Here is a 27,542-nt window from a genome sequence, read left to right on the forward strand (position 1 = left end):
CAGCAGTAAAATATATTTATCCCACAAGCGAGGGGAGAATTGATTACTCCAGAGATGTAAAGCCATAACTAATTCACAGATACCTTTTCTTATGATGAAGATAAATACTCTGTGTCATTCAGACCCATAAAATATATTGTTTTTACAACAGACTCATTGTAATAATTCACCTTAAATGTCTTACGGAGATATTTTCCTATGGTTTCCAAACAAGAATCATTGGACGTTCTTGTTTTCAAAATAAGTTTGGGAATTAAAAATAATAAGTAGCACACTAAGCTGCATTGTGGTGTTTGCCTCCAAAATATAGAAATATAATGTTGTGTCTGAGATGTAAATGTTCCCTTCCTGATGTTTAGCCAGGACATATTATTGCTAACATTCGTGGGTGTATTCACACCTTATGGCTCACTTGGGGAGAGCATGAACCCGCACACAGGCCACTCTCTTTGTAAATGAACAAATGAGCAGTAGCCCAGCCTCCTGAGAGGCCAGCATCCAGGTAAGGCACACTTCTTAGTTCTCCTTTTCCACTGCATCTGTCTTTTTAAAAATTAGTAGGTAGAAAATTTGAGTGATGTAATACATAATTTTGATTTGAGGTGTTTGTGAAAGCATTATAATAAGCCAATTTTAGATTCAAATTAGGGCCAATTCTCTTTCTTGGTGGTTAGAAGGTATTTAAGTGTTTTCTACTGGTAATAAAAGAAAAAATAGAAGTATAAATTGAGATATTTTTAGTCAGCCTGGTGCTGGTACTGTTTTAGACTTATTAATCTCATTGTCCATTTGATTTAGAATGAATGATACTGGAAGCTGGCCACTGGTGCAGTGGTCTATTGTGTGTGTGTGCACATCTATATGTGTGTGTGTGTGCTTATGTGTGTGTGCACATCTATGTGTGTGCATGTGCATGTGTGTTCGTCTTTATGTATTCGTATGAGCACATGTGCAGGACCAATGTTGACAATGGCTATTTTCCTTAATCACTTTCTACTTATGGATTTATATTTTGGGAGAAGGACTCTGACTGAGCCTAGACCTTGCCAACTCTGCTAGACTGACTGGCCAGAAAACCCTAGCGATTCATTCAGGGTAAGCACATGACCAGCTGATCTATCCTCCCAGAACCTCCGATGCTGGATTTTTACAGAGGAAGGCAATCAGACTCAAAGAGACCACGTTCTACCCAGTAAACAAATAATTCACCCTGAGCAAATAGGATTTTTAATCTTGTTTCGTTGAAGAGAATGGTGTAAGAAAAGAGGAAAATTGCGCAGGCTATATTAAAATTTTACATACTTAGAATTTCTTCAGATTTCAGTGTTTAATCCATTACTTGCAAGGGGCAGAGATCTTTTTTTTTTTTTTTCATAGAAATGAGCCAGAAATGCTCTAATGTGAAAGACGGCGTGCACACCATGGGTTCTGCTTGGCTACATGAGTGAGCATTATAACAAAGGCTGATTGCTCATCCTCAGCCCACGTGTCAATCAGCCCCTGAAGTGGAAAGGCTGTGGATCTTCATGTGGATGGTTGTTTTCAGTCAGGTGCGTTCTTGGATTCTGAAATGAGTTACTGGCTTTTGTCAGGTGGGCACAGTCAAGTGCGGGAGAAGCCAGTGACTCTCTCTCTCTGAATTGGTAGGTGATTGGATATAACCTGGCTGTTAGTCGGCTGTCTTTGACTATCACACATTTCTGCCATCACAGACTTGTAAATAGAGAGGAGTCCTGGGCTTCCGTGTACACTTTGGAGATGCTAGTCTGTGGTGGATGGGTTCTGTAGATTTTGACTTGTGTCAAAACAGTGCAGGGTGGTGAGGCACGGGTAACAGAGAAAACCTCTCAAAGGATGAAACTAGGGTCCCACAATTCCCTTCATGGGCACATCTCAGTAATGGAAGATCTCCTGCCAGGCTCCACCTCTTTCTACCACTTCCCAGTAGCACCTACCAGAGGCAGGTATCACATGAGCCCGAGAGCCACTCAGTGGTTCAACTGTAGCGCTGCTGACTTCTTTGATCAATTTTTAAAGACAAGGTCTTGCTACATGGACAGAGCTGACCACAAACACACAACCCTTCTGCCTCAGCCTTCGAGGTGCTCAAATATTGGGGTGTACCACCACATCTGCCTCCAATTTCTTCCCCCCACCCCCACCACTGATATCATCTTTAGTTTATAGCAGCGATGCTAATATTAACCATTGACTATAGAAATCTGTCAGCCCCTTAAGTATTGGGCGAGCTTTGACACAGAGCACTGACTTCTTTCACTAGAGTGCCCTGACAATAGAGAGGATTCACAGCGGTATTTTAATAGGTACACTGAGAGATTTGGAAGCGGCAATTCTTTATGATGCATATGCTGAGCAGTAGCCACTGAATAGGGATCCCTGTTTATCCTCACATCCAAGACCTGACACAAGCCGGACATCTCAGCATCCACCCACACCATCCCTTTCTTTTCCGCTTGCTTCCTTCTGTCTGTGCCCACCCGCATGGTTATGCAACTTCCCATGGGGGGGGGACACTATGGACTATTATCATAATCTCACAGCACACATTATCTATTAGCAGTTCCCATCCCTGTAGGAGGGGCCTGCTAAACTCAGGTGGGGTACAGTTCCACACTGCAAGCCAACAGTCAGCGGTGTGTGCCAGGAAAGTCATGGGACTGGTCGGAGATCACAGCAGAAGTCTTTTCACCATTCTGACCTGTGAAATGAAGCCTCTCTAAATATCTCCATCTCGCCTGATGTCCACAGACAGATCCTGCTCCTCTTCAGGCATGGCTTTACGTCATCTCGAATTCAAAGTTGGTAGTGTGTCATTTTCTCTCAGTACTAGAGCAATTTAGCATACCATTTGGCTTACACAGAACTCGAATGCATTAAACAAATAATGAAAGGAGGACTGGTGCACATATGCTTCCAACAATCGCTGTGTAGGAAGGTTTCGCATAAATCGGTAACTGTGTTCACCACTAACACTGTGTTCTTTAGGCTGCAGGAAAAGATTGTTTCTAAGATTTGAGCTGATGATTAATATATCTGTGAATAAAAATGTCATAATAAAAGGTGAAGCCTGAATTTTTCCCCCTATAAGCTATATATTTGTCAATTAAATGCATCTTACTAGTCAATTATTAACACACTCAGGAGCAAAAGCAACAATCAAATATTTATTATCATTCATCATATGTATGAACGTAAAATAAAAAAGTATAGAGGAAATTCAAATCTTGCCTTAATGGCAAGATTTAACTTTAGCATGCTCAGAGCTAGAGTCGGCTTGTCTCCATCTGTGCATGGAAGAACACTGATATTCAAATGAGCTCTAATGAAATAAATCATTGTCTTCACAGAGCACTGAAAATGTTCTTTCAAAATATTCTTCAATACATAAAACATTGTGCATGCAATATACTGCTTTTGTGCAATTATCAGACTCCATGTCATATCCACAGTATGAACGAACAAGAGGGACTAAAGCTCTCTTTGGACACTGACCCATATTGAGTCCCTTTAGGGGCTTTTTCCCCCGAGTACATGGTCCATGCAGGCAATCAGGACACTCCTAAAGCTATGTTTTGTTGGGAAGAACATATGTTACTCAAAAAAGTGTCGAGTGAGTTCCTTTACCCAGTGCTTGGCCTGTTCGTCCCACGTACTCATAACCAAGTTCTCAGAGCCCATTACCCTGTCTGTGTATGGCACTCTGGATACCATCGTGAGACAGGGGAGAGTCAAAGCTAGAAATGCTAGGCAGGAAGGGCAACTGGTCCAGAAAGTGTCTGTGCTCAAGGCAATAATTTCATAAAGTTCAAAACTGGCTCCCTGTGGCCAACCTTCAGCCACAAAACAAGAACGAAGATCATGAGCTTACGCAAACCCTGTACCTAGAGATTAGCTGTTGCTGAAAACTGTCCTTAACTGATCCTATAGGAGAATGGTCAGCGAATTTCTCCTCATCTGCTTTCATAGTTTTCCTCTGATGTTCAGTTGAGGATCAAATACAGACTTCAGCCACAGTCTATTTGTCTTTATTTCTTCTAGATACATAACTTCAGCAATGTTTCACCAAAATATTTCATGTTTCCTCATCTGCAAAATGAATCTCCAAGTGAGTTCCTATTTCTAAGGTTGTTTTGAGAATTGTTTTTGCAAAGCCATAACATTTATACATTTTTAACTATTGAAATCTGTGTGTGTTTATCCACGTGAAGTCTTGCCTGTGAGTAGTAGTTTGGCTGCCTGACATATCAAACTTCCTATCCTGAACCTGGCAGAACCTCTCTCGTACTGGAATTTTATTTTTCAAAGGCGATGGCCCTTATTATTTTTCCCCCCTCTATCTAAATGCCATTTCTTGATCATAAAACTAAAAAGTCTTCCTTGCCCTGAGGAAGTTTCTTTACTACTCATCAAATCCCGTTTTTCTTTATGAAGTCTTGCAAGATCATTGAGAGGACCAGCGAGAGTGTATATAAAATCCCCAGTGTATGTGGGTTATGAGGGCATTGTTGCCCTGGGATTACAACAGCCACAAGCCTTCATTTCCCCAAGTATATGTGAAACAGTAGTTTCATTAATAACTTACCAATTGGTTTTCCTATCATTGCTCGTAATCATGAGCTGATGCATCTTCTGGTCCTCACTAGATAGTAAACTTTATAAGCTAGCATCTAGATTTAACATTTGAATTGTACTTCAGTTTTCTAGTTCAGAGGCAACAAACATATAAGGAATACTTACTCTAAACTCTTCTGTGACAGACATTGTCACACACATCCTAGACATTATAAAGAAGAAAATATCTTTTTGCCTTAATGAAATAGGAAAAAGTGACCTAGAAATGGATCCTGTTATCCAATTATATGAATTTTTCAAATGTGGTCATAATCTACAAATCAGAGCTATTGTGTGTTATGGACAAAGAAATAGCTAATTTTTTTTTCAGATAAAAAGAATTTGAAGCCCAGACCGACTTAACATATTTTTACAGCCTGTGTTTACTTTTGGTGAAATGATTGAATTTGTAACAATTATAAAGCAACCCAGATCTCTTTAGTGACGAGTATCGATTGCTACTCTGCAGAGGCTCTTCCTCATTAAAAATAAAGTGTTTTAGTCATTGTGGCTCCATCAGCGGACCTCAGTGCCTTTGTTGGATAGCTATGTGTTTGATGGATGTAGCAGGGTCTCCTTAAAGCATTAGCTGTAACATAATCATTTGCAAAGCTTTCAAAAGTTAATTATCTCATATAACACAGACAGGAACAAATGTCTCTTCAGTGGTTAAAAAGAAAATTGGATTGAGAAGCGAGTGTCGCTTTAAGAATAGCAGCGGGTGTCTGCTTTTTCTTGTCTGTGACCAAGAAACTAACGAAGGTGGGGCATCTGGAATTATTATTGTTCGTTGGTACACGTGTGAGAACTTATGAAAAGATTGTCAGAAAACATGGAAAAAAGCGATAGAACGTGTAAGCGGGGATTGGTTTTTGGAGTATTCCTGCGGGGGCGGGGTGGGGCACTAAAGCTTTGGTTTACAAGGGTTGGTTTGGCTCAGTCCAGTGTCGAGGCACGTGTGAGGTAGAAATGAGAGAACGTGGAAAAATATTTTGACACAAATAAGATGCTAGAACAGGTTTTGTAGCGAGAATCTCTTATAAGCACAACCTGTCAATAAAAAAGCCAACAGCCAATGAGCTATGGCAGGAAATAGGAGGAGGGACACTGGCAGGAAGAGAGGATTCTGGGAAACAGTGAGCGGCTAAAAGAGAGACTTAAGAGAGAAAGGCTCAGATATCGGCCTAGAAAGATGCATGGTGTCTGAGCACAGGCAACCAGCCTCGTGGAAGAATAAAGGGTACAGTAATTGGGATATTTTGTTATATCTAGTTAAAAAAAAATCTTAGCTAAATGGCCAAGGTATTTGTAATTCTATTTTGAGTCTGGGGTCTCATTTCTAGGAGCATGAGGCTGAATGAAAGAACCTGGCCTAACTTCTACAAGGTTCCAAATGGCCTAAATTTAATTGAAAAGGGGGAGATCAGTTAAATAATGAGAAAATTCCTCAGGCCGGGTGTGGGAGCTGGGTACTGGTATTTGGCGGATGTGTCTGCCACACTTGGTGAATGATTAAATGGAAGGTGGAGACGCAATGGAACTCAAAGCTAACACTGATCCTTGTGATGTAAGCCATGAGCAGTTATTTAAACTAAAAGGCAAAGATGACTTATTGCCATGGGACTGTAAGCTGTTCCGATTTGAGAACTGACCATGCCCAATAAAGCAGAGACTCACAGGCGACATACCGTACAACGCATTTCCCTTTGTGAAATTAACAAAGACTTCTGTGCCTTTCTTCCCTCTGTTCTTTACTGTGTAATAATCACTGGAGGAAATGTAGGAACATTTTCATTTTATGTAATGTGGCCAACGTATTTTCCAGGGTCTTCATGAACATTGGGATTTTCTGTTGTCACAGTTGCTTATGGTCAGAGACTTGACCACTTGGCAGACTGCATCTGTCTTTAGTTGTTGTATCCCTGATTGTTCTTAAACACAAGCATCTTTCGACAAGGTTAACAACAATTCTGGTCCCTACTCTATGGACTCTGCTCCTGTTACCCTGTCTCTCTTACTGCATTATAGATATTCTCTTTGTGATGTGGTTCTAGTCCTCTGAAAATACCTTTTCCCAGTCCCTTTGATTCCTTCTATTTGAGGCAGGACCTGAAGTGAAGCCCTCTCAAACAGGAAGCTCACGTCTCCGCTTCCTGGGCCTTCTGTGCGTGGAGCATTCAGACATTCAGCAGCTTACCTGAATATCATTTTATCTTTACGTTCTTCTGTTGTGCCAACTCTGTTCACATGTAGATATTTCGTTTTACAGCAAGCACTTGCAGTGCCTCAGACCCTAGTAGAATTTGCTGCATGGGTCTGTCTATGTAACAGTCTTCAGGCTTACACTCTTGGGGACTGCCCCTTACCTTTGGATTCTAGAGTGTGGCTTCGGTCTATAGCATACCAACTGCTCAGGAACTGCTTTTCTATTAAACAGTTAAGAACATTTTCCCCATCCTCGGGGATTTTAACCTTTTCAAAGCCATGGACTCAGTCGTACAACTCTCCTACGATGTCAGTGAAGCTCGACCTAAGAACTGCATGAATATACAGGTATACATAGCGCAAGTTATTCACACCCAAAACACAGGTTTTCCCTTTCCAAGGAATTGAAACATTAGAAAGAAGGTATTTTATTTATATCTCTGAGAAACTTTGGTGGTTTAAGATAAATGTCACATGCAACTGATGCGCGTCATAAAATTAGACTTGATGGTGACATTGGTAATTCCATCTTTCTTAAATGAAGGTAATCAAAGGAGCTCTAAGAGGAAATTCTGAATTAATTTAAGGCGATGTTACAAATACGTGTTTAAGATCCAACAAATGCCTGGAGGAATACCAATTTTTAAATATATATTTTCATTGTATAAAATATTGTATGTTGTAATATATATTTGTAGATGCATATATTTTACTGAAGTACAGTTCTTCAAGTTCACAGAAATGCAGAAACTTCTCCAGCTGCTAAAATGTGCATAAATGCAGCGGCAGTGTGATGACTCTGAAGCTAATCTTCGTGGTTCTCGTGAGTTCTTCCTGACCCTATGCAGAGAGCCAAATAATCACAGCCAGACTGACTGAACCTGTCTTTTACATACTGTGTGGCTTGTTTCCTCTCTATGGCCTCATCTTAATCCCCAAAGGGCAGTGGCGGGCTGCAAAGCTGCATATTCTTTTCCTTTGGAACCTACTCGCTGGCTTTCTTTTCCTCACTGTGTATTTTTTATGGTGCTATTTTCACGTTAAGCATTGGTGTCATCTTAAGTATGACTGGCACATCCTTTATGTGGCTCCGCAGCATGGTGGACGATACCTTCCAGAGCTGACAGTCTTCTTAGTAAAATGGACACTTCCTTTCTCTGTCAGTAGATTCAGAGCACTAAGAGAATAGAATATTCTCCCCCGCCTTCTTCTTCTTCTTTTTTTTTTAAATTCAGCTAAGCTAGTGCTACTTAATGTTCATTGATGGTAGCACATGCCGAAATTGACTTCAGTGCTCTGCTGGCTTATCCTGGCTTTGGTGGCTTGAGCTGGGAATGTTAATTGATTATCCTCACTCCCACGGGGTTTGATTGGATGCTTAAGACTCTTTGGAAATTCTGAACCTGTCACAAAGGATTGAGGTTTTTGGGTTTTTTTCTTGTTTTTTGTTTGTTTGTTTGTTTGTTTGTTTGTTTGTTTTGTTTTTAAGAAAGGTAAAGTTTCATATACCTTCATCAACAGCATTCACTGGGGCGTTGGAATAGATACACACCAGTCTCAAGGAAGGGTCAACGAACAGTGTCCTGAGAAGCGGGCCACTTTTTTGATTGACTTTAAGATCTCCCTAGATTACATGTGACAGCCTTTTCATCCATAAATGTGAGCCACTGTTGGTGTCTGCTTCTAAAATGAACCAGCGGGAACTCGTCAACTCACGTGTTCGTTCCTAACCTGCGTTTTGAGTTTTTGGAGGGAAGAGAAACCATGAGTGAATTGAGACCTATTTCCCAGTACATGATTGCCAACTCTCGCTTTAGGGTGTTGGTTTCTATTTCTGTAGCCACTGAGACTCATGCGTTCTTCCTCACTATAACCCGACATACATGACTTTAAGCATGCATGCATCTGGAACAATGTTCAGGACTGTGTCATTTCCATGATGGCAAGGACAAGCTCTCCAACATTAATAATCTTGTTTACTGTAAGTTGAAACCGAGCTAACAAAAGGCCTCCAGACATAAATAAAGGAGTGCGATGCTGGATTCCCAGGGAAATGTTCAAACCCAGTCAGCTGGAGAGAAGGGAGCATTCATAGCTTTGACACAAATGCACACTAGGCTGGGACCTCAGCGAAGAGCTGAAGCTCTTATTCCAGTCTGACAAAAAGCATTGCAGGACCCATTGTCACCCCCACTCTGCGGGTGAAAAGCTACAGCAAATGGCACGGCTTGGTTTTTGTTCTTTGACCTTTGACCTGTAAGACCCGTAAGGTCTGCTGCCGTCTTCTCCTTGAGAAAGATCAAGGTTCTTATACATAGAAATCCCAAAGACAGAAGTTACATCTCACAAAGGTTCGACAAGAGTGGACTGTAGACAGAACATGTAGCCCGAGAGTAGAACTGAAGAACAACGTAGGCAGGCTTGTAAAAGAAATGCCCTTGATCATCAGCAAAGGAATGGGGACCTGCTCAAGAGAGGAAGCAACCTCCTTTACACTGTCCCTAAGATGCAGCCATTGGAAAACAGGAAGAGAAAACTGAGCTCAAGTTATTAGATATTAGCTTTTAGGTAAAAAAAAAAAAAAAAAAAATTACCTGTCTAAAAGGATACTGAACCTTATCATTAGAGAGGCTGAAATATTTCATATTCCATCAGTTCTCAAGCTGCGGGTCATGACCCCGACAAAGGGTTGCATATCATGTATCTTCCGTATCAGATATTTACATTACAATTCATAACAGTAGCAAAATTACAGTTATGAAGTAGCAACAAAATAATTTTATGTTTGGGGGTCACCATAACACGAGGAACTGTATTAAAAGGTCACAGCATTTGGAGGGGTGAGAATCTCTGGACTATGAGATGGGGCAGAGGCTAAATTCTTTCCGTAGGGGTATTCATTTAAGGTTAAGTGGTGGCATTCGAAAACTAACTAGCCATGTTATCATTGATCCATAGTATTACAGCCCTGTCTGTGTCTGAACTGTACGCATCTCAGCTGGAAAATGCAAGGTCAAGAGCAAAGCTAATTTTTGAGGAAAAAAAAAACCCGACAGTAATTATTGAGGTCTTACTGAGTGCAAAGCAGAAAGCTTTCCAGGTATTGTATTAACCTTTGAAGCAATCCTAAATTTAATACTTATTATTTTTCCTACGTCACAGATTTAGATAATGAGGGAAGTAAGATTACTAACTGAGAATCATATAGTTAGCAAATGACCAGAGATGCAAATCTATCCGGCTTGCTTCTGGACCATGTGTAAATAATGGTTAACCGCACAGTAGGAGCCGACTAAGTTACAGCTAAGGCGGTGTTGGGAATATTTTATCTGATTTCAACTGAGAAAATAGAACGCAGACAAGTACTCTCTCAGGAAGCCAGGCCATAGGTTTATGGGATGAATTCGCTGCTTTGAAGGATGGACTTCATCCCTCCAAGTGCTTAGGCAGAAAAGACCTTACATTTTAATAGAGTCATGTGGCTGTCCAAGGCCTCCAGGGGGCCCTTTGCCATCTCCTGTTTTGCACCTGATAGTTTTGTAAAGATTTTAAACACACTGGTAATGAGGTTTACGTCCAAGGGAAGCGGGACAGAACTTCAGTGTTATTCTGAGGGTTCAACTCTTAGGAGGGAGATGGAGACGGTCCCAGAAGAATTTCTGAAACAAGAAGAAAATGAATCTCCTCCAATGGGGGCACCTCGTCTTTCCTTCATTTGACATTACGTCTCTGCCTGTCATTTGTTCATCTTTGTGAGAACATGTCGCCATTGATAACAAACTCATCAACTGCCCAGTGAGTTAGGCACAGGGAGAATCGGATACTCTAAAGTCTATGAATAACATTTGTTGGAGGGTAACCCACACAAAGCTTACTCTTGGTAGAGGAAAGAATGGTATCCTGGCAACTGGTGTTCTTTTTTAAAACAAAAAACAAACAAACAAAAAACAATTGTTTCTATTTTTCTAAATTGTTTTATTTATTTACATTCTAAATGTTGCACCCCTTACAGGCCCACACTTCAAGATTTCTTCACCCTCCACCCCTTGACCTCTGAGAGGGTGCTCCGTCCCCTCCCCTACCACTTCCCTCACCCACTCATCCACCCCCACCTCACCACCCTCTGAATCTTTCTTCCCTGGGGCAGCAGGGTTTATGGGAGCAGGCACATCCCCTCCCACTGAGACCAGACAAGGCCTTTGCTGCCGATGTGCCTGGGGCCTCGGACAAGCCCATGTATGCTCTTTATTTGGTGGGTTAGTCTCTGGGCCCTCCTATAGGGTTGACATCCCCTTCAGCCCCTTCAACCCTTCCCCTAACTCTTCTGTAGGTGCCCCTGACCTCACTCCAATGCTTGGCTCTAAGTGTCTGTATCTGTCTCAGTCAGCTGCTGGTAGCCTTTCAGAGGACAGCCATGTTAAGCTGCAAGCACAACATGGGATCGGTAATAGTGTCCCGGGCACCAAACCCTGAAATTGGTATTCTTTTGGGGGGGGGGGTTGTTTTGTTTTGTTTTGTTTTGTTTTGTTTTGTTTTGTTTGAGACAGGGTTTCTCTGTATAGCCCTGCTGTCCTGGAACTCACTCTGTAGATCAGGCTGGCCTTGAACTCAGAAATCCACCTGCCTCTGCCTCCCTAGTGCTGGGATTAAAGATGTGCACCACCACGCCCAGCGAAATTGGTATTCTTTTTTTTTTAATTACGTATTTTAAAAAAATGGTTATTTCATTTACATTTCCAATGCTATCCCAAAAGTCCCCCACACGCTCCCCCACCCACTCCTTCTTAATTTCAACCTAGATCTACAAATTTCTCTACTTGACTGCTTGATTCAAAATATGTGTGCTGTTTCTTCCATTTTTTTAAAAGTGGGTAAGACCTCTTAGCTGTTTAATTTGTAAACTCTGGCTTGTAAATAATATTTTAGTAAATAGAATTTATTATCACTTTACTAAAAGAGTTCAGTATTTATAGAAATCATAAAGCAATTCTTTTGCCCAAAACTTAATTTTATGTGTTGATTTCCTAATGAAGGTCCTGTGTTTCATAATTAACTGTTTCACGAAGGCAATATAGAGAATCAGCGCTTCAAATCCAAAGTTCTCTAATGTTAATGAAAATAGGTAGGCTAGTTATTAACAAGTACTTATCAGCCCTAGGTCCTTTAGTAATCAATTTGCAAATTGAATGTTTTAATAAATTATGTTTACAGGAGGAGAGAAACAGTTAATTGAATAGATGATAGTTATGGATGCTGGATACGCTATACCTTCACCTATTTAATCTGCATAATAACACTATCCGATATGCCAATACATGCCAATGAAATGTCTGTTACCTCACATGCCAAGAGTTGAGGGAGATTCTGATAAGACAGTAGTGACTGAGACAGACTACAAACTCTAGATTTGTGAAGTTTAAAAACCAGCCTTCACAGGACCTGTGCGTATCTACACCAGAGCCTCTGCATACCTATTATTAGCGCCATTAGCTTAGTATTTTTATGGGACTCTTGACCGTGAGAACAAATGGGTCTCTGACCCTTGTGCCTGTCCGTGGACTTTTCTCCTCCTGTTGGCTTGCCGTGTTCAACTTCGATTTGATAGTTTTGGTTTTGTGTTATTATTATATTTTATTTTATTTTATTTTGTGTTATTATTATATTTTATTATATTTTATTTTGTCATGTTTGGGTGTTATCTCTTAGCAGAGAGAAGTGGGGAGAAGGGAAACTATAATCAGGATATACAGTATGAGAAAAGAATCTATTTTCAATAAAGGAGAAAAAAGAAGCAGCAGCCAAGAAAAGAAAGAAGAAAAGCAAGCAGGCCCTAAGAGTAATGCATTGGAGTGCCCAGAGTGTTGGAAAGGACAAAGTCTACATCCTAAAGTTTCACTCTGAGCCCTGACCTCACTTCCTATATTGACAGATAAGCAGCGTTTGTGGTTGAGCCCAGGTACAGCTGCCTCCATAGCAGGCGGTGTCTTCTCTGTACTGTCATCCTGAGGCATAAGAGTGAGGGTCCCTCAGATGACCACTTTCTGTGTTCAGCTCTTAAATGTGTATATACTGACCTCAGAAATCTTCATGCTCAACTTCTGTATCTGAACATTAAGGTGTGGGGTGAACTCTATCCCGTGCTCTCATTCGTGGACGCTTCTACTCCTACTGCTGCTTAGGCACTGCCGCAAAGGATGTGAGGAAGCTGGCTGTTAAAGACCCGGGTGGTTTGCAAACTGCCATTTCTCTAACATCCTGCTTCCCAGATTAAGGAAAATGTTAACATCAACATTTTTTGGTCAGCATTCAGTTCAAGGCATCAGCGTAACAAGTTCATCTTTCTGTTATCATTATTTGAATGGAAATGAGATGTAGCAGGTTTCTTTAACCCAGTAGAGTACTATGTTTCCAACCCAGGAGATCACTTTACTTCAGAGTCTTTCAATTACTCTTGCAGTACAGTGAGGGGCAGCTATGTTAATGCCGTATTAATTCTATAACAGCCATTGTTCCTGACTTGGTATTGATGTAGTTACCCAAGCATTGTGCCTAACAAAGCTGCTTCCTTCCCCCCCGAAGATTTGTAATGTGAAAGAAAATGACTCATTATGCACTTCACCTTGCCGACTCTGCTCTTAGCACCAGGCACATAGTGTGGCTTGGTCTTAGAAACCCCAGGCTTCATTATAATTCCAGAGGTGTTGTATTCTGAATAATGATTCTATGTCATTAACAAGTGGGAAATCCCAGACTATTGTTGGAGTAGGTGAATAATATCAAGGGTGGATGTCTTTTCTGGCTGATTACTATTGAAGAAAAATACACCTGTAATTTGGCTTCTAACCCCGGTCTTAATTAACACTTACAGTATAAGGCTTCGAGTACAATTACATAAATCACACATGTTCCTGAAGAATCATGGGATGAAGCAACAGAGGCCACTAAATCAAATGTGATCATTCTAAGTCATTCATTTATTCAAAACATGTTTAGCCAGCATGCACTCTGGGTGCAGGGTCAGGCACCACTGATAGAAAGATTACCAGGAAGGAGGTAAAGAAATGAACTAGCACTTGAACATCAGCAGGTACCTGAGGAGAGCCATGTAACAATCCTGGCAGAGTGGTACACTGTTGTAGTCTCCGTCCTGGGGAAGTGGACACAGGTGGATCCCGGGGCCTCACTGGCTAGCCGGCATAGTTTAGCGTGCCCCAGCCTAATGATTAGAGACCCTGTCTCCAAAACAAATATGGGTGGCACCTGAGGAACACCACTGGAGTTTGACCTCTGATCTCCACATGCACCCACATACATAAGTGCACATAGATGTACAGGTGTTAGCAAGTATGTATGTATACACATGTACACACACACACACACACACACACACACACATCTGGAAGAACAGACTTGGAAAAGTAATTCCGTGAAGGTAGCTTTTGTTATTTAAAAAATTTGAGAACATTTTATGACTTTAAAAAATTAAATTTGAAAAGTTTGTGACTATTTTGTTAACATAATCTAATGGTTTTTCTTTTGAAATTTATATTTTTACCTTTTAACAGAGACATAAAAACATGAAAATGGATGGATGAATGGATGGGCAGCCGTTTAATGTTTAACATATGTGTGCATTGGATCAATGTGAAATGTTTGTGATATTTCTGCCATACAATCCCATGGTTATTTCTAAAGTCTATACAATAGAAGCATCCTAATGAATGACTCCTTGTCTTTCAAACATAAATTCTCAGCTCTGGAGGATGAAGCAGAAGAATGGAGGTGCCAAGCGTCCTTCCAGTTTATCTGCACACCTGTTCTCCCATTATACATGACATTTCCTCTCTATTTTTCTTTCTTTTTCTTCTTCTTGTTTTGCTTCTCATGAATCTGTTCAGGAAAACCCACACGTTCTTTTTTAACCAAAATTTCCACTTCCTTTTAAAACTGGTTCTTTCTTCTTCGGCGTTAGCCACTTTATTGAGCTAGTTCAAAGTCCTGCCTTGGTTTCCTTCTAATGATCAGAGGATTCCTGGCTCTGTGGTAGGTTCAGGATCCCATATGTTGTCCTTAGGGGAAAAAAACTATCATATGTCAAATATATGCGTCCTTCCCCCTCCCCCAACTCCACTGCTTCAAATGGGTTCTCTCGATATAAAAGTCTTCTCAACTAAAGACCCATTCACTGATGGATGTCTAGCAGCATCAAGAGTCGACATTATGGCCTAGACATGAACACTATCAGTGCACATATATATGCACGTAGAGGAGTGTGTGTGTGTATCTTGCACATACTTTCATTTATTCAGTAATATTCCTGAGCACTTTTTTTATTGTAGAAGCTGTTATAGATCTAGAAAGGGGGAGGGTTAGTGAAGGAAACAAAGCCTGAGTCCCCCGTTCTGTGGGAGTCTCCATATTCTGTTGGCAAATTGTAAACAATGACGTCAGTCATTCTCAGGTCATTTGGCATTCAGAACTAAGAAGAAAAAGAAAAAGAAAAGAAACCAGGAAAGCAAAGGATGAGGGGGGAAGCTTCCCCTTTTGAACGTCTTGGTCAGGAAAACCTTCCTTTAATCAGATACCTGCAGGAGGCAAAGAGTGAGGCAAAGGGCTAAGAGAAAGGGCGTGATAGAAGAAGCAGCAGCAGATGCAGAAGCCCCAAGGTAGCCTTGTAGTTGGAATTCTCCAGACTCAGAAGGGAACAGATCTTCTGAAGTATTTGACTTTGTAAAGAGGGTGTGCAGAAGAGCACCATTACATAGAAAATATTGTAGAAATGCTTCCGAGAGCCACACAATAGACAGTCCTAGCATGGATCCTGGTGTAGCTGGAGGAAAGAGAGTGGGCGGTTAGAGGTGGGATCAGTGCAGAAGACAAAGCCTGATATATGATCAATTAGCTAGACCTGGGGGGCTTCGTATGGGAATAAGGGTGAACATCATTGGCTATGTTATTGTTGGAGAAAAATACTCCTGTGATTTAGCTTCTACCATCTGTCCTCATTACCCCCCCCCGGGGGGGGAGGGCTGTGGGGATGGTGCTGATTTGCTCTGGCTTGGAGCATTTGTCTGTGACTGTAATGGGAGTCATCTCCCTGGGAACCACTGCAGGCATAGCAAGTGGAAGAGAGACTATAACAGCTTCCCAAAGGATCCATGCCTATCACAGTAGGAAAATACCTGCTTGTGAGCACTAACACAATGATGGCTTGATAATATTAACCTCCTTTGCTGTAGGTACTGCTATAAGTTATTATCATTTTAATTTCAAGAAAGGTTATGTTTAAACGAATTTCCAAATTCAGCTTTCTTCAACTAGTATAAACTTACTCCAGTACACCAATGCTATGTCTGAACAAGGGTTTATAGAGAGTAAATGTCTCATTTTCAGGGAGTTCACCATCATGGTGGTCAAAGGCAGATACAGGGAGACTGGTTACGGGGTATCGATGAAACCCAGGAGCTCAGTGTAGGACATTTGCACAGCCTTTGCACTTCCTATGAACCTCAGAGCATCCTTGAATGAGCCACTCTGTCACTTACCACAATTCCTGTATTCTAAGATGCCAAGTTTCTTCTCAGGGATTTTCCAAAAGCACCATGAAGTTGAGCTGTTTCTCAAAATTATCAGTGTACATTTAGTATATGGTGTCTCCTTTTTCATCAAAAGCCAGTGAGAAACAGATGTGGGCTCAGCAATTAAAAGCAATTAGAAACATTTCACAACAGTGAAAGCATTCGATTTGGTTCAGAGCTGATCACAATATCGTAGTATGTGTGTACCAGAACTGAGTAAAGCTGACGCTTGATTTGAAGTAGGAACGAACATCGCTAGTACAGATGTTTGAGTGGGAGGGTCAAACACTGACGTGTGGGGAAGAGGAACCAAGGAGTTGAGCATTCAGGGAAATCGGGGAGTCCTCTGATTAAAAGGCAAACACTCATCAAGTACGCGATTCAAGGTGTGCTGCCTTCTGCTCGACCAGCTTGAAGAGATGTGTCATATTCCAGAAGGTTCAGTTTCTGTTGATGACACCATGGTCTCCAGGTGATCCCTGGTCAGGTGTCTGAAAGGAACTGAGAAGAGATGGCACATAGAGGCACCATTAAGATGGGGGCAAGAAGGAGCCCAAGGAAAAATGAGACACAAATCTTAACAGATTTGGTACTGTACACAGGTCCAGGACAGAGTGAATGCTTATACAATTAAACAATCTTAAAACCACTAGGATGTACAGAATACCCTGAAAGACAGTCTACCTGCACTGCCTAAAGAGAGAAAAAATTATTCCAATGATTCTCCTCACAAAGTTACTATAGGAACATCAGTGAAAAAACATTTCTATTATTTTCAATAAATACGAAAATTAATGGCAGTCTTTTAATTATTAACTAAAATATTAATGATGTTTTTTTAAGTTGCCGTGCAATGTGTTTCACTGGACCCTTGCAGGCTTTCTCGTTTTGCCCTCTCTAAAGCCTCATGCAATTCCATTTTACAAATGAGACATTCAGACTGCTCAGGCTGGGTCTAAGTCATGTCTACACTGCCTGGGCTGTCTGCGCTATGTCTCAAACTCCGGGAGCCGCTGACATTTACCCAGTGTTCTAAAGTGTGTAATATAAATAACTGCCTCCCTGAGGTGTGTTAGGCTTGGCTGTGCCCAAAGCTGGTAATTGGGTTGGATGCCAGTCTATGAGCACCAGCCTGTTGGCCAACTTCCCTGTTTGAACAGGGAGTCTTTCCTGAGCAGTTCTGCCACGGGAGAGGAGAGGAGCAGAGAGCAGCGGAGGGATGTGCGAGATCCACGAGGCCACTCTGCTGGATTAAACCTGAAATGCTATTTGGAGGGAAAGTGTTTCTGGGCTGAACTCAAGCTCTCTCACTCACTACTCCACGCACGTCGTAAATCAGCCAGAAGAGAGCTATTTCCATATTTTAAATTGCTGCAAAAATCTCTCCAACTTCCTCGTTTTGCAGATAAAGCTTCAACATTATGTGAAGCTGTGTACGTGGAATTTCAATGCTCACTTAGGAAAGCAGGCTCACTCACTCGGTGGGGTTTTGACGCTCCTCAGATGTACAACCAGAGCCTAATTTGTTGCAGGATACGTTTGCTTCTGTAGCTGTTTATTATTGAAATACCTACAAGGTTCTGTCTTACATAGAAAGGACCCCTGTGGCTTTTGAGTAATGTATTGGTCCCTGCTAATGTCTAACCTGAAAGTTCAAAACCTATTTAAAATGGCTTCTTGTACTATTCTAGCTATCCCAGTGCGTGATTTATATTACAAACCTAATGAATATTTTCAAAGTATCGAATGCTTAGAAGATAAAAATTAAACTGAGACACAGACAACAAACATTCAAATGCCACTCTACAAAAGTACAGTTTTGAAAATATATTAAATATCTTAAAAAGTAAATGCATGAGAAATGAAATTCTAAAAGTCAGAGCATTCATGAAATGCATGGGTACTTCGCACTCTTTAGTCAGAAAATCTTGACAGCCACATTTTAAAAGTTTAAAGATCTAAAACTTTTCCTTATACTTGTTAAATATAAAGACTAAATGTGTTTAATTTGTTAGGTTAACGTGTATTTGCCTGCGGTAACTGCTTGCTTATTCAACATATAAACTTACTCTATATACTTCGCAGTCTGTAGAATCGACTTGTTGCATGAAGCACGTGATACCAGATGCTCCTCCCCATCCCATCCTGATTACGAAAATGCAATGGCATCAATGCCAGCCTGAGACCTCTCCTGTTTTATCTCCTTTTCCGGAAGGAGACAAGAGCTCTAAGCCACCACACTATTGTTTGAGCTTCTAAACAGCTTCGTGATATTTGTTTGTACATGTGTTTGCATTCGAGGGATGGAGGAGGGAAGAACCACTTGCTCTAATTGATGTGATATATTGATGCTGATCTGGAGAACATGGGATTACACTTTAAAGGTCAGCATCCCTGTTGTGAGAAAAAAAATCTACGTGTTTGATACTAATGAGCTTTGTTTATCCAGTGGGTGCAGACAGACAAATATTAGATTAAATTGAGATCACAGAATGTTCTTATTAGCCCAGAAGACTCTCTGGTACAAATGTGCTAATGTGAAATGAAGTGCTTATATAAATGTTCTCTCCAAATCACTGAGGTAAACAGGAAGTACTACCGCAACGGGAAGAAGTCATTCACAAGATTAAAATCAATATTCATTGTTTTAAAAGTCCACTTAAGAGAGTCTAGCACCTTTCCAAATGTGACTGAATAGTCCCTTCATAGAGCCCTTTGGAAAATAAGGGAAACTCTTAGGAATGCAATTTCAAGTCCGTACATTCATTCACATAGTCTCCAACTAGGTTCATTTCAGAACATGACTCTTGGTCTGATTTTCACGTATTTACAACCCGCTCAAGCTGTTCCAATGTTCTCATCTCTCACTTTCTCCACCCAGCTTTATAAATAGCACATATCCTTCCCGTTGGGCCCGTTCATTGATCCATCAAATGTTTCTAAATCCCAGCATTGGTCTTGGCACCCGTGATGCTTTGCTCATGAGTGTTGGAGCCACAACGGAACTTTGAAAGAGAGCACTGACCAAAACAAAGGCATCTATGTGGATAGATTGGAAATAATTGTCACAATCCTGGAGACCAGGAGTTGCTAAAACTGAAAGGGTGAGATTGTGTGAACTAGGCAATATGCAGACATGGCAATGTATGACTAGAAGAGAGGGGTGTGGATAGATGGACATGTGGTTCAGAGGGTAGGATGGAATCACACTGGACTCACACTCAAGAGTCTGACCATCACTATAGCAGGAGCCTCAGTCCCTAGAAGGTATGGAGCCTGCAGAGCTCAGTAGGTGTCTCTGTGAAGGATGAAGGAGACAGAGAACACAGGCTGGGGTTCATGTCAGACTCTTCTAACAGTTCATCCCCAGAGCTGAAACTTTAGAGACCCATATTTCTGTTTTTGCTGAGTAGGTCAGTAGTGGAAGAGTTTACAGGGACAAAATATGGCAGAAGAAGCGAAGAAACACAGGGACAGAGTGACTGGAAATCGTTCCTCTGTAGGAAAGACACCTAGGAATTGATAATAGCAAGACTCACAGCAACTCTTCTCAGTCCACACAGATGGGAAGTTCATTATAGATCCTAACTTTGACACTGAGAGTCGTGAAGCTGAATGGCCAGATGCAACTACTAAGTTGCTAGTTTTAACAAATGTATTTTTTTAACAAGAAGTTAATGAGATCCACTATGTCTAAGGAAGCCCAGGGTTTCTCGTTGTAAGGCTGAGGAGACAGAGCAAAGCTCTGTGTGTCTGTCTTTGCTTGCTCCATTAACTGCCTTTGTATGTGTGGGAAAAGCCATGAGAGATTGGCCCTGGAAATCTGAGAATTCCTAGGAGACATAATTTGAGCAGTGTTCAGGATCAGGCTGGCTGGTGGGTCCGTGCTGTCTCTTCTGAGCCGTCTCTCCCTGACTGGTTTCCTTTTAGGGTTGCCAGGTCTGTGAAGATGATCTTGAAGATAATGTTATTTGGCCTTCAGTAGCTTTCAAAGGCGATTTGTTGAAAATGAATACCTATTTTTAAGAAGTCTCTCCCCCGCCTAAGAGCAGTCGTATTTGGTGATAAATTGACTGCTTCTCAGTAAATTGAACATATCATGATCTTGATAGAATCTTCACTCTGAAAAAAGTCATAGAACGTGGCACCTTTCTTAGGTGAGCTATTTTTGATTCATAAATCACCTAAGCTCTGGAGAAGAAAGCTTCCGTAAGGGAAGTTCCCTCTTTCCTGAGACAAATGACAAGTTCTACATAGGACATCTCAGAAAAAATCTGTCTGTTTTGCTCACATAGTTCTAATTATTGGCTCATATAGAATAGAATTTGTTCAACCATCTGCTATTAACAAAATGCAATATGAATCTAGAGAAAGACCTCGGATCCTGTATCCTAATAACACTCCGTGATTTGCTCATGGGAGCTGCATGTCACCTTAGCTCTGCTCTCATAGTCAAAACAAAGGGAAGAATTCAGACCGTACTACTGGGAAGGTTTGTAAGTCATGAATGGTTTGCGGAACTTAAAACAACTTTTTGCCTTTTTTATTTGCTTTTTTTCTTTTTCCTTCTCTCACAAATCATTCCTTAAATCCTCATTCATTACTCAGTGCTCTCTGACAATCGAGCTCCGTCTCTCCCACTCCATCTTGCCATTTCCTTTAGCGGGAAATAGAAAAATGACAGCCTGTGGAGGAAGGGAAGGCTGTGTCCTGTTATTAGCCTGCCATGTTGTGCCGCTGTGAGGAAGTGGAATTGGAAGTGTCAGGATATGAAGTGAGAAGTCAGTCGGTGTTTTGACCTTGTGACCTTCTTGTGAACTCGAGGCACAGCCCAGCTCTTGGGTGTGTGGGTTACTGCGGGCCAGGGTGGCAGTTTCTGTTAGTAATCATCTTGTGTAATCTCACCAGCCAGGCAATCACAAAAAGAAATTAAATTAAATTAAATTAATTTTCTGATAGTGCAGGCAATTCTATTCTGAGACTGAAAGACTGTCTGTTTAACTCGCTCCTGTCAGCCCATTCATCCTTCCCCAGATATTCCAAAGTTGATTATCAGATGAGTCCTTTCATTACTGACGGGACATCATTCCTGGAAAAAGACCCTGTTTTTCCTGCTTGGTTTTCAGCTTCTTTTATCAAAAGCTCTAGCTGATGAAGCCTTTTTCCTCAATAATATCTGCAGGATTTCACGGACAGCAAAGAGGGATGCAAACTTCAAAGTCAATCTACAGTTCTCCACCCTCTTCCGTTTTGAAAATGTGAATGTCCTTGAGTTCTTGATTGTGTACCTGTGACTACCCAGGCAAACCCCTGTTTGTTTTCTTTTAACTTCAGGGATAATTCCCTGCTCTGGGTGTATGGTAAGCGCTGGATCCAGTGTTGACTTCATGAATGAAGACCATCTTGTGGTTCAGTAACCACCTTCCAAGGTCACCTCTCTGTTGCCGAAACCCCCCACACCCAGAAACATGTGGACATCACACATTGGGAGTCAATGTGTCATTTAATTTAAAAGCATTTTAAAAGAGGACACTAAGTCAGAGAAATTAGGAAATGGAGGCAGATCTGAGAATAGGGTAAGCATTGTTAAGACATACTTTATAAAATTCTAAATCAATAAAAATATTTTTTATATTTCCAAAAGGAGAAAAAGAGAGAGAGAAAGTGCTGCTTTATATTTCTCTAACAGCAAATGTCTCAAATGATTCAGTATTATTTTCATTTGTATAGAATTTCCTGAATATTGTGTCAGATATTTGGCTTAAACAAAATTATAAAAAAAATTGACAAAAATATAGAAATGAAACGGGAGAGGATGAAGTCCAGAAGCATGCTCTGTTGGCTGATGCGACACTTGGGGCTGCTCTGTGTGAGGTGGAGCCATCTCACAGAGAAAGGAATGACCAGCCTGGACAGTTACCTTGTGGAGCGATTGGAGGGGTCATGGGCAGCAGAGTGTATTCCGAATCTTAAGCCTAAAAGTGTGCATAACTTAACATCTTATTTAATTCTATTAACATAATATATAACACCTTTGATAAGACAAATACTGATAATAGTATATATGCATATATATGAATCAGTGCATATACATATGTATGCATATATGAATATAAATATTCAATGAATATAAACAGAGAGGGTACATGGCCAGAGTCCTACAGATAAAGCAGTAATCATATCTGCCTTTTATGATCCATCCCTGCGTGTTTTCAAATGGACACTAAGCATTCCAAATCCGTGTGTGTGTGTGTGTGTGTGTGTGTGTGTGTGTGTGTGTGTGTAAGCAAACGAAATAGCAGCTCTGGGTGGTGTTCTACTGAGAAGAGGATTGTTTTCAGAGAGCTTTGATCTTCCAAAATTAATTTCAACTTGGCAAATTTACATGTTTGTATGTCCTGAGCATTTAATGGCACCTCACAATCAGTTAATGAATGTGCTAAAAATTATGTCAGATGTCATCATTGGGCTTTCATTGTATTGTTATCATCCTCTTGTCTGTATGTTACTTAAGACGTTGGCTCATCTGGTTTGCATCAGGGTAAAACTTGAATACGTTGAATCTTCTTTTGTAGATTACTTGTTCTGGAAAGTGCCATCCATCAGCCACTAGCAAGTAGCCAATATGTTTTATTGTGTATTGTGAAGACACTTATGGTTACAAAGATCATAAATAAGTCAGAATCATAATATTAAAATTACTAAAATTGCTCCTATTAGTTTACTAATCTGTTATTTATTTATTTATCTTTTATTTACTTATTTACATCCCAAATGCCCCCCACCCCCTGTCTCCCCCTCACAGAGTCTCTCCCCCCCATCCCTTTACCCTCTGAGAAGGTGTGCCCCCTTTGGTATCCCCTCCCCCACCCTGGCACTACAGGGCTGGGTGCTTTCTCTTCTTCCACTGAGGCCAGACAAGGCAGCGCTGTTGAGGAAGTGAATCCACAGTTAGGCTACAGCTGAAGGGGCAGCCTTTGCTCCATTTGTTGAGGAACCACATGGAGACTGAGCTACACATCTGCTATATATGTGCCGGGGGCCTCCGCCCAATCTCTTCCTAATACAATAACCTCTTTTCATACTTGAGAATTAGGGTAGGATGTGATAACTGATCTGAATTATTTGAAAACCACAAATTGTATCACATACACTTGCAGAAAACATTCTATGTCATTTACTCTTAACCGTGCTTTGAACCATCAATAAGTGTTTTGCATTTTTCTAGATGGCAAAAATCCTGAGGCCAAGGTTCATGTGCATCTGGACCAGCCATGGACATCCTGGGTCACAAATGAGAAGTAATGTCCCATTAAATCTTATTGCTTTGCTGGCAGAAGCAGAAGCACTGCCACAAACTGCCTTTCAGATAGCCACGTGTATGGCACAGATCAGCAGGATGAGATGCAGTGTTTAATCTCAGCAATATGTGCCTCCTTGTGATCTGGGCCATAGCTTGGCGCCAGAAGGGCAGTAAGGAATCAGAAAGAACTTCACAAGCAAAGCTCAAACAAAGAGCCCTGGATGCTTTATAGCTCATCTCAAACAGTATATAGTGATGTTTGGCTCTGCCCTCCTGAAGGGAACGGACATCTGCACTGATATCCATGGGTTCTTTTATTTATCTCCTTTCTCAACACTTAGAAATGGCCATGCATAATCCATTATTACAATAATCCCATCTTCGCTTTTAAAATGCATATATGAATTTTGAAGTAAATTCCGTAAACTCTTTGCTGGATACGTTTGTTATTTTGTTGTGATTGTAGTATAATGGCATCATACCCCCTCTTGCCTTTCCTTCCTCCAAATTCCCCAGAAAGCACTGCACCATGTCTCTTTCAAATTCATGGTCTCTGTCCTCTTTAATTGTTGTTACAGGTATAAATGTTTTTATGCATCTTAATAAACGATTTTAGTAAGTTTGTTTAATCAATAGTATGTATTGCATACATGTATTCTGGTTGGTAGGTTTGTTGATTGGTTGGTTGGTTGGTTGGTTGGCTGGTTGGCTGGTTGGTTGGTTGGTTGGTTTGTTTGTTAGTGGGTTGGTTGGCTGACTGGCTTGCTGGCCCATTGTTTGTTTGTTTGGTTGGTTGGTTGGTATGTTTTTTGGTGGGTTGGTTGGCTGGCTGGCTTGCTGGCCCATTGTTTGTTTGTTTGGTTGGTTGTTTGGTTGGTTGGTTCCTTGCTTGCTTGCTTCCTGCATTGGAAACAAAGTCCTGCCATGTTGTCCAGTAAAGCTTCAAATTCTCACTCCTCCTGCCATAGCCTGTTAGTGTTAGCACTGTGCATGTGAGCCACTATCTTCAACTTTGTATTCTTAGAAAATGCAAAGCTAGTGAATGGTAAGCGTTCTCACCCCAAAAATGATAAATGTCCATGTAAAGGAATGTACTTTTTGTTTCATAAGATTTGACTATTCTGCTACATGTGACCATTCTGCTAAATATGTCATAAATGATAATACATATTCTAACATTTGTCACTTTAAACTCCTAATGAAAAATTAAGAATGATTAATTTCATCAATGACACAATTATTCATGATCTCTTGGGTGTGCCATTAGCTCGGTTTGGTTATTGATCACTTAAATGGGATGATTTTCATAATTACTCCATTGAGCACTAAATAAATAATAACCATGTGCCAGCTGATAGAGTGCAGTTGTATGCTTTTTACACAGAGCAAAGCAGCTCCCCGCATCTGTCAGCAGAAGCCGCATCTGCTACAGCAATCCTCCAGAACTTCAGGGGCTTGAAGTCATCAATATTCTCTTCCTTGTTCCCTTCCTCTTCAGAGTCAGGAAAGGACTCTGCACTCTCTGTCCTCATCCTACCGAATCCAAGTTAACAGTGAAGTCACTTCTGCAGTCTGACCACTTACTTGACTGACAGAAAGACAGTGTCTGAAGGACATTTGAGAGCCTTGTGCTAGAACTGACAAAGCCTTACAGCTTACTTTGCAGGACAATTTATTTGTGCTCATCTATCCACGAGGGGGTCAGAAATGGCAATACTACCGTATGACAAGAAATAAAAGATCTCTCTCACAACATAAACAGCTCTCCTAAATCATTTGTGTAATGGTACCGTTCATTTCCCCCACTGGCAAATCTCATCCCTCCTGGTAGAAGAAGTACGGACTGTAAGTGACATCAAACAGGTGACATTAATCAGCATTAGTGACACTCACATGCTTTATAAATAGTTTCCCTAATGAAACCTTACCCAGGATGCTAGGCTACTATCTCCATCTCTCTAATCATTTCTTCCTGTATCTTCGTTTGATCTTTGTTTACTTCGGCAAGAATGGGAAAGCGCCTTCTCTAGCCTCCCTTCGAAATTGGCCTGAGAATCCTGCTGAGCTCCTAAATTGTGACATTTACAATATTCAATTGCGCTGTTATGTAAAGCACACTTAGCATATTTGTAAGACATGCTGCAGTTAATCATTTTTTTATTGTCCATGAGATTAAATGTAAGCAGTGAGGAACCTTAATCCCAAACTGTATTGATACAAATTATGATGAGCCAGCATGTGCTAGACAACTCTTGTTCATGCTCATATTCCCGCCCACCCCCCTTCTGCTCTCTTCTGTACAGCATTGAAGCTACATTTTCTAGAATTCCTCATGCTTCTTCTGGGTCAGTTACACTAATGACATAAATCCAGAGAAGAGTGGTCGGCCAGGGAGGGAAAGAGGCCAGAGGATCTCTTCTCTCTCAGTTGCCTCTTAAAATGGCAACTACTACAACTCCCATTGTTTCCTCTGTTGTCCCTGCTGTACCTGGAGACTCTGGCTTCTTTTTATGATCACCCCCCCCTCGCTCTAAGCCTTAGGTACCAGGAAAATTAGGGGCTACCTTTGCCTATTTCTAAATCATCATTCCTCCTCCTTCATTTCCTAGCCCCTCTGTCACCTCTATAACTCTTTCTCTATACTGAATGTCATGCACATGAAAAAAACTACTCTCTAGCGTGGCTTCTGGATTCTAGTTAATCTCTGACTAATAGGGACAGTCAACAGCTGAAGCTGGAAGGTTTTACTGGACCCTTGCAGGGCTCTGATGATTCAAAAGCCATATGGACATCAAGACAGATGAGGTCAACAATATATTGAAAGCATACTGGTGCAGGGATGAAAAATCACCCCATTCTCCTTCTAGGAAGAGTAGTTACTATCCTGTATTTCTTTGCCTTGTTTCCGGAATAAAATATCTGGGCTCTTAACATGCAGCAACATGAATATGTCTCAGACATATCGTGCTAAGTAAAGAAGGAAGGGACTGTGGGGTAGTTTTATTAAGGTTCATGTATATGTGTCTAGCTTGTGAAAATAATAATGATGGTGGTTGTCTTGATGGAGGAAAAGGACAGCGTGAAAACAAGGAGGTCTTCTAAGGAGATGGCAGCTGACTGGGGAGCCCTTTATGTGTGTGCATATATGGTAAACCTTGCAAACACTACACTCCAGATATGGGTTCTGTGGGTGGTGTAATTATACTGAAATGTGTATACTGTAAAAAATATCACTGGAAAAGGTAGTTACTTCATATTTACTTGATTAAATAGAGGACTGGGTTGTATGTCTTAAAGATCATTTTAATTCTAAAATTCAGTTATTCGCTATTGAAGAAAGTGTATAAATGAAAGGAAAGGGAAAGTTGAAATGGAGGTGGACTAGAAAGGGCCAAAGTTATTGAAAAGAGTTTATATTTTAAAACTTTTACTGGAGTAAATGCTTGACTGTTAAGAGTGAAACTCGCCTGTATAGATTTGAATTCCAGCTCATGAAACATGTAAAATACAGAAACAATACTATCTTATCCAATGAAATGTTATTAAGATTATGAAAAACAGTGCAATTACAGAGTTCAATATCATACCAGGCATAGCAGTAGAGAGGCCCTGTAGTGATGGTGGTTGTGGTAGTGGTCATTGTGGTGGTGGTGGTAGTGATTGTGGCAGAGGATGTGGTGGTGGTGGTGGTGGTGGTGGTGGTGGTGGTGGTGATGGTGGTGGTGGTGATGGTGGTGGTGGTGGTGGTGGTGGTGGTGGTGATGGTGGTGGTGGTGGTGGTGATGGTGGTGGTGGTGGTGGTGGTGGTGGTGGTGGTGGTGATG

At 41.1% G+C, this 27,542-nt stretch overlaps 1 protein-coding gene across 3 annotated transcripts in view; it reads left to right on the forward strand.

The window, feature by feature from the left end:
* Positions 1-27,542, forward strand: part of Gpc6 (glypican 6) — a 1,054,610-nt gene that overhangs the window by 768,224 nt on the left and 258,844 nt on the right. The window contains exon 5 of one of the 3 annotated variants that reach the window (XM_006518929.4): positions 1,378-26,080. The exons of the other annotated variants lie outside the window; for them this stretch is intronic. Coding sequence (XP_006518992.1) covers positions 1,378-1,448 — 71 coding nt within the window. The 3' untranslated portion in view covers positions 1,449-26,080. Of the gene's footprint in view, positions 1-1,377; positions 26,081-27,542 lie in introns of those variants that run through there. 3 annotated transcript variants of the gene reach the window in all.

Source organism: Mus musculus, chromosome 14 (genome assembly GCF_000001635.26).
Source record: "Mus musculus strain C57BL/6J chromosome 14, GRCm38.p6 C57BL/6J".
Lineage (NCBI taxonomy): Eukaryota > Metazoa > Chordata > Mammalia > Rodentia > Muridae > Mus > Mus musculus.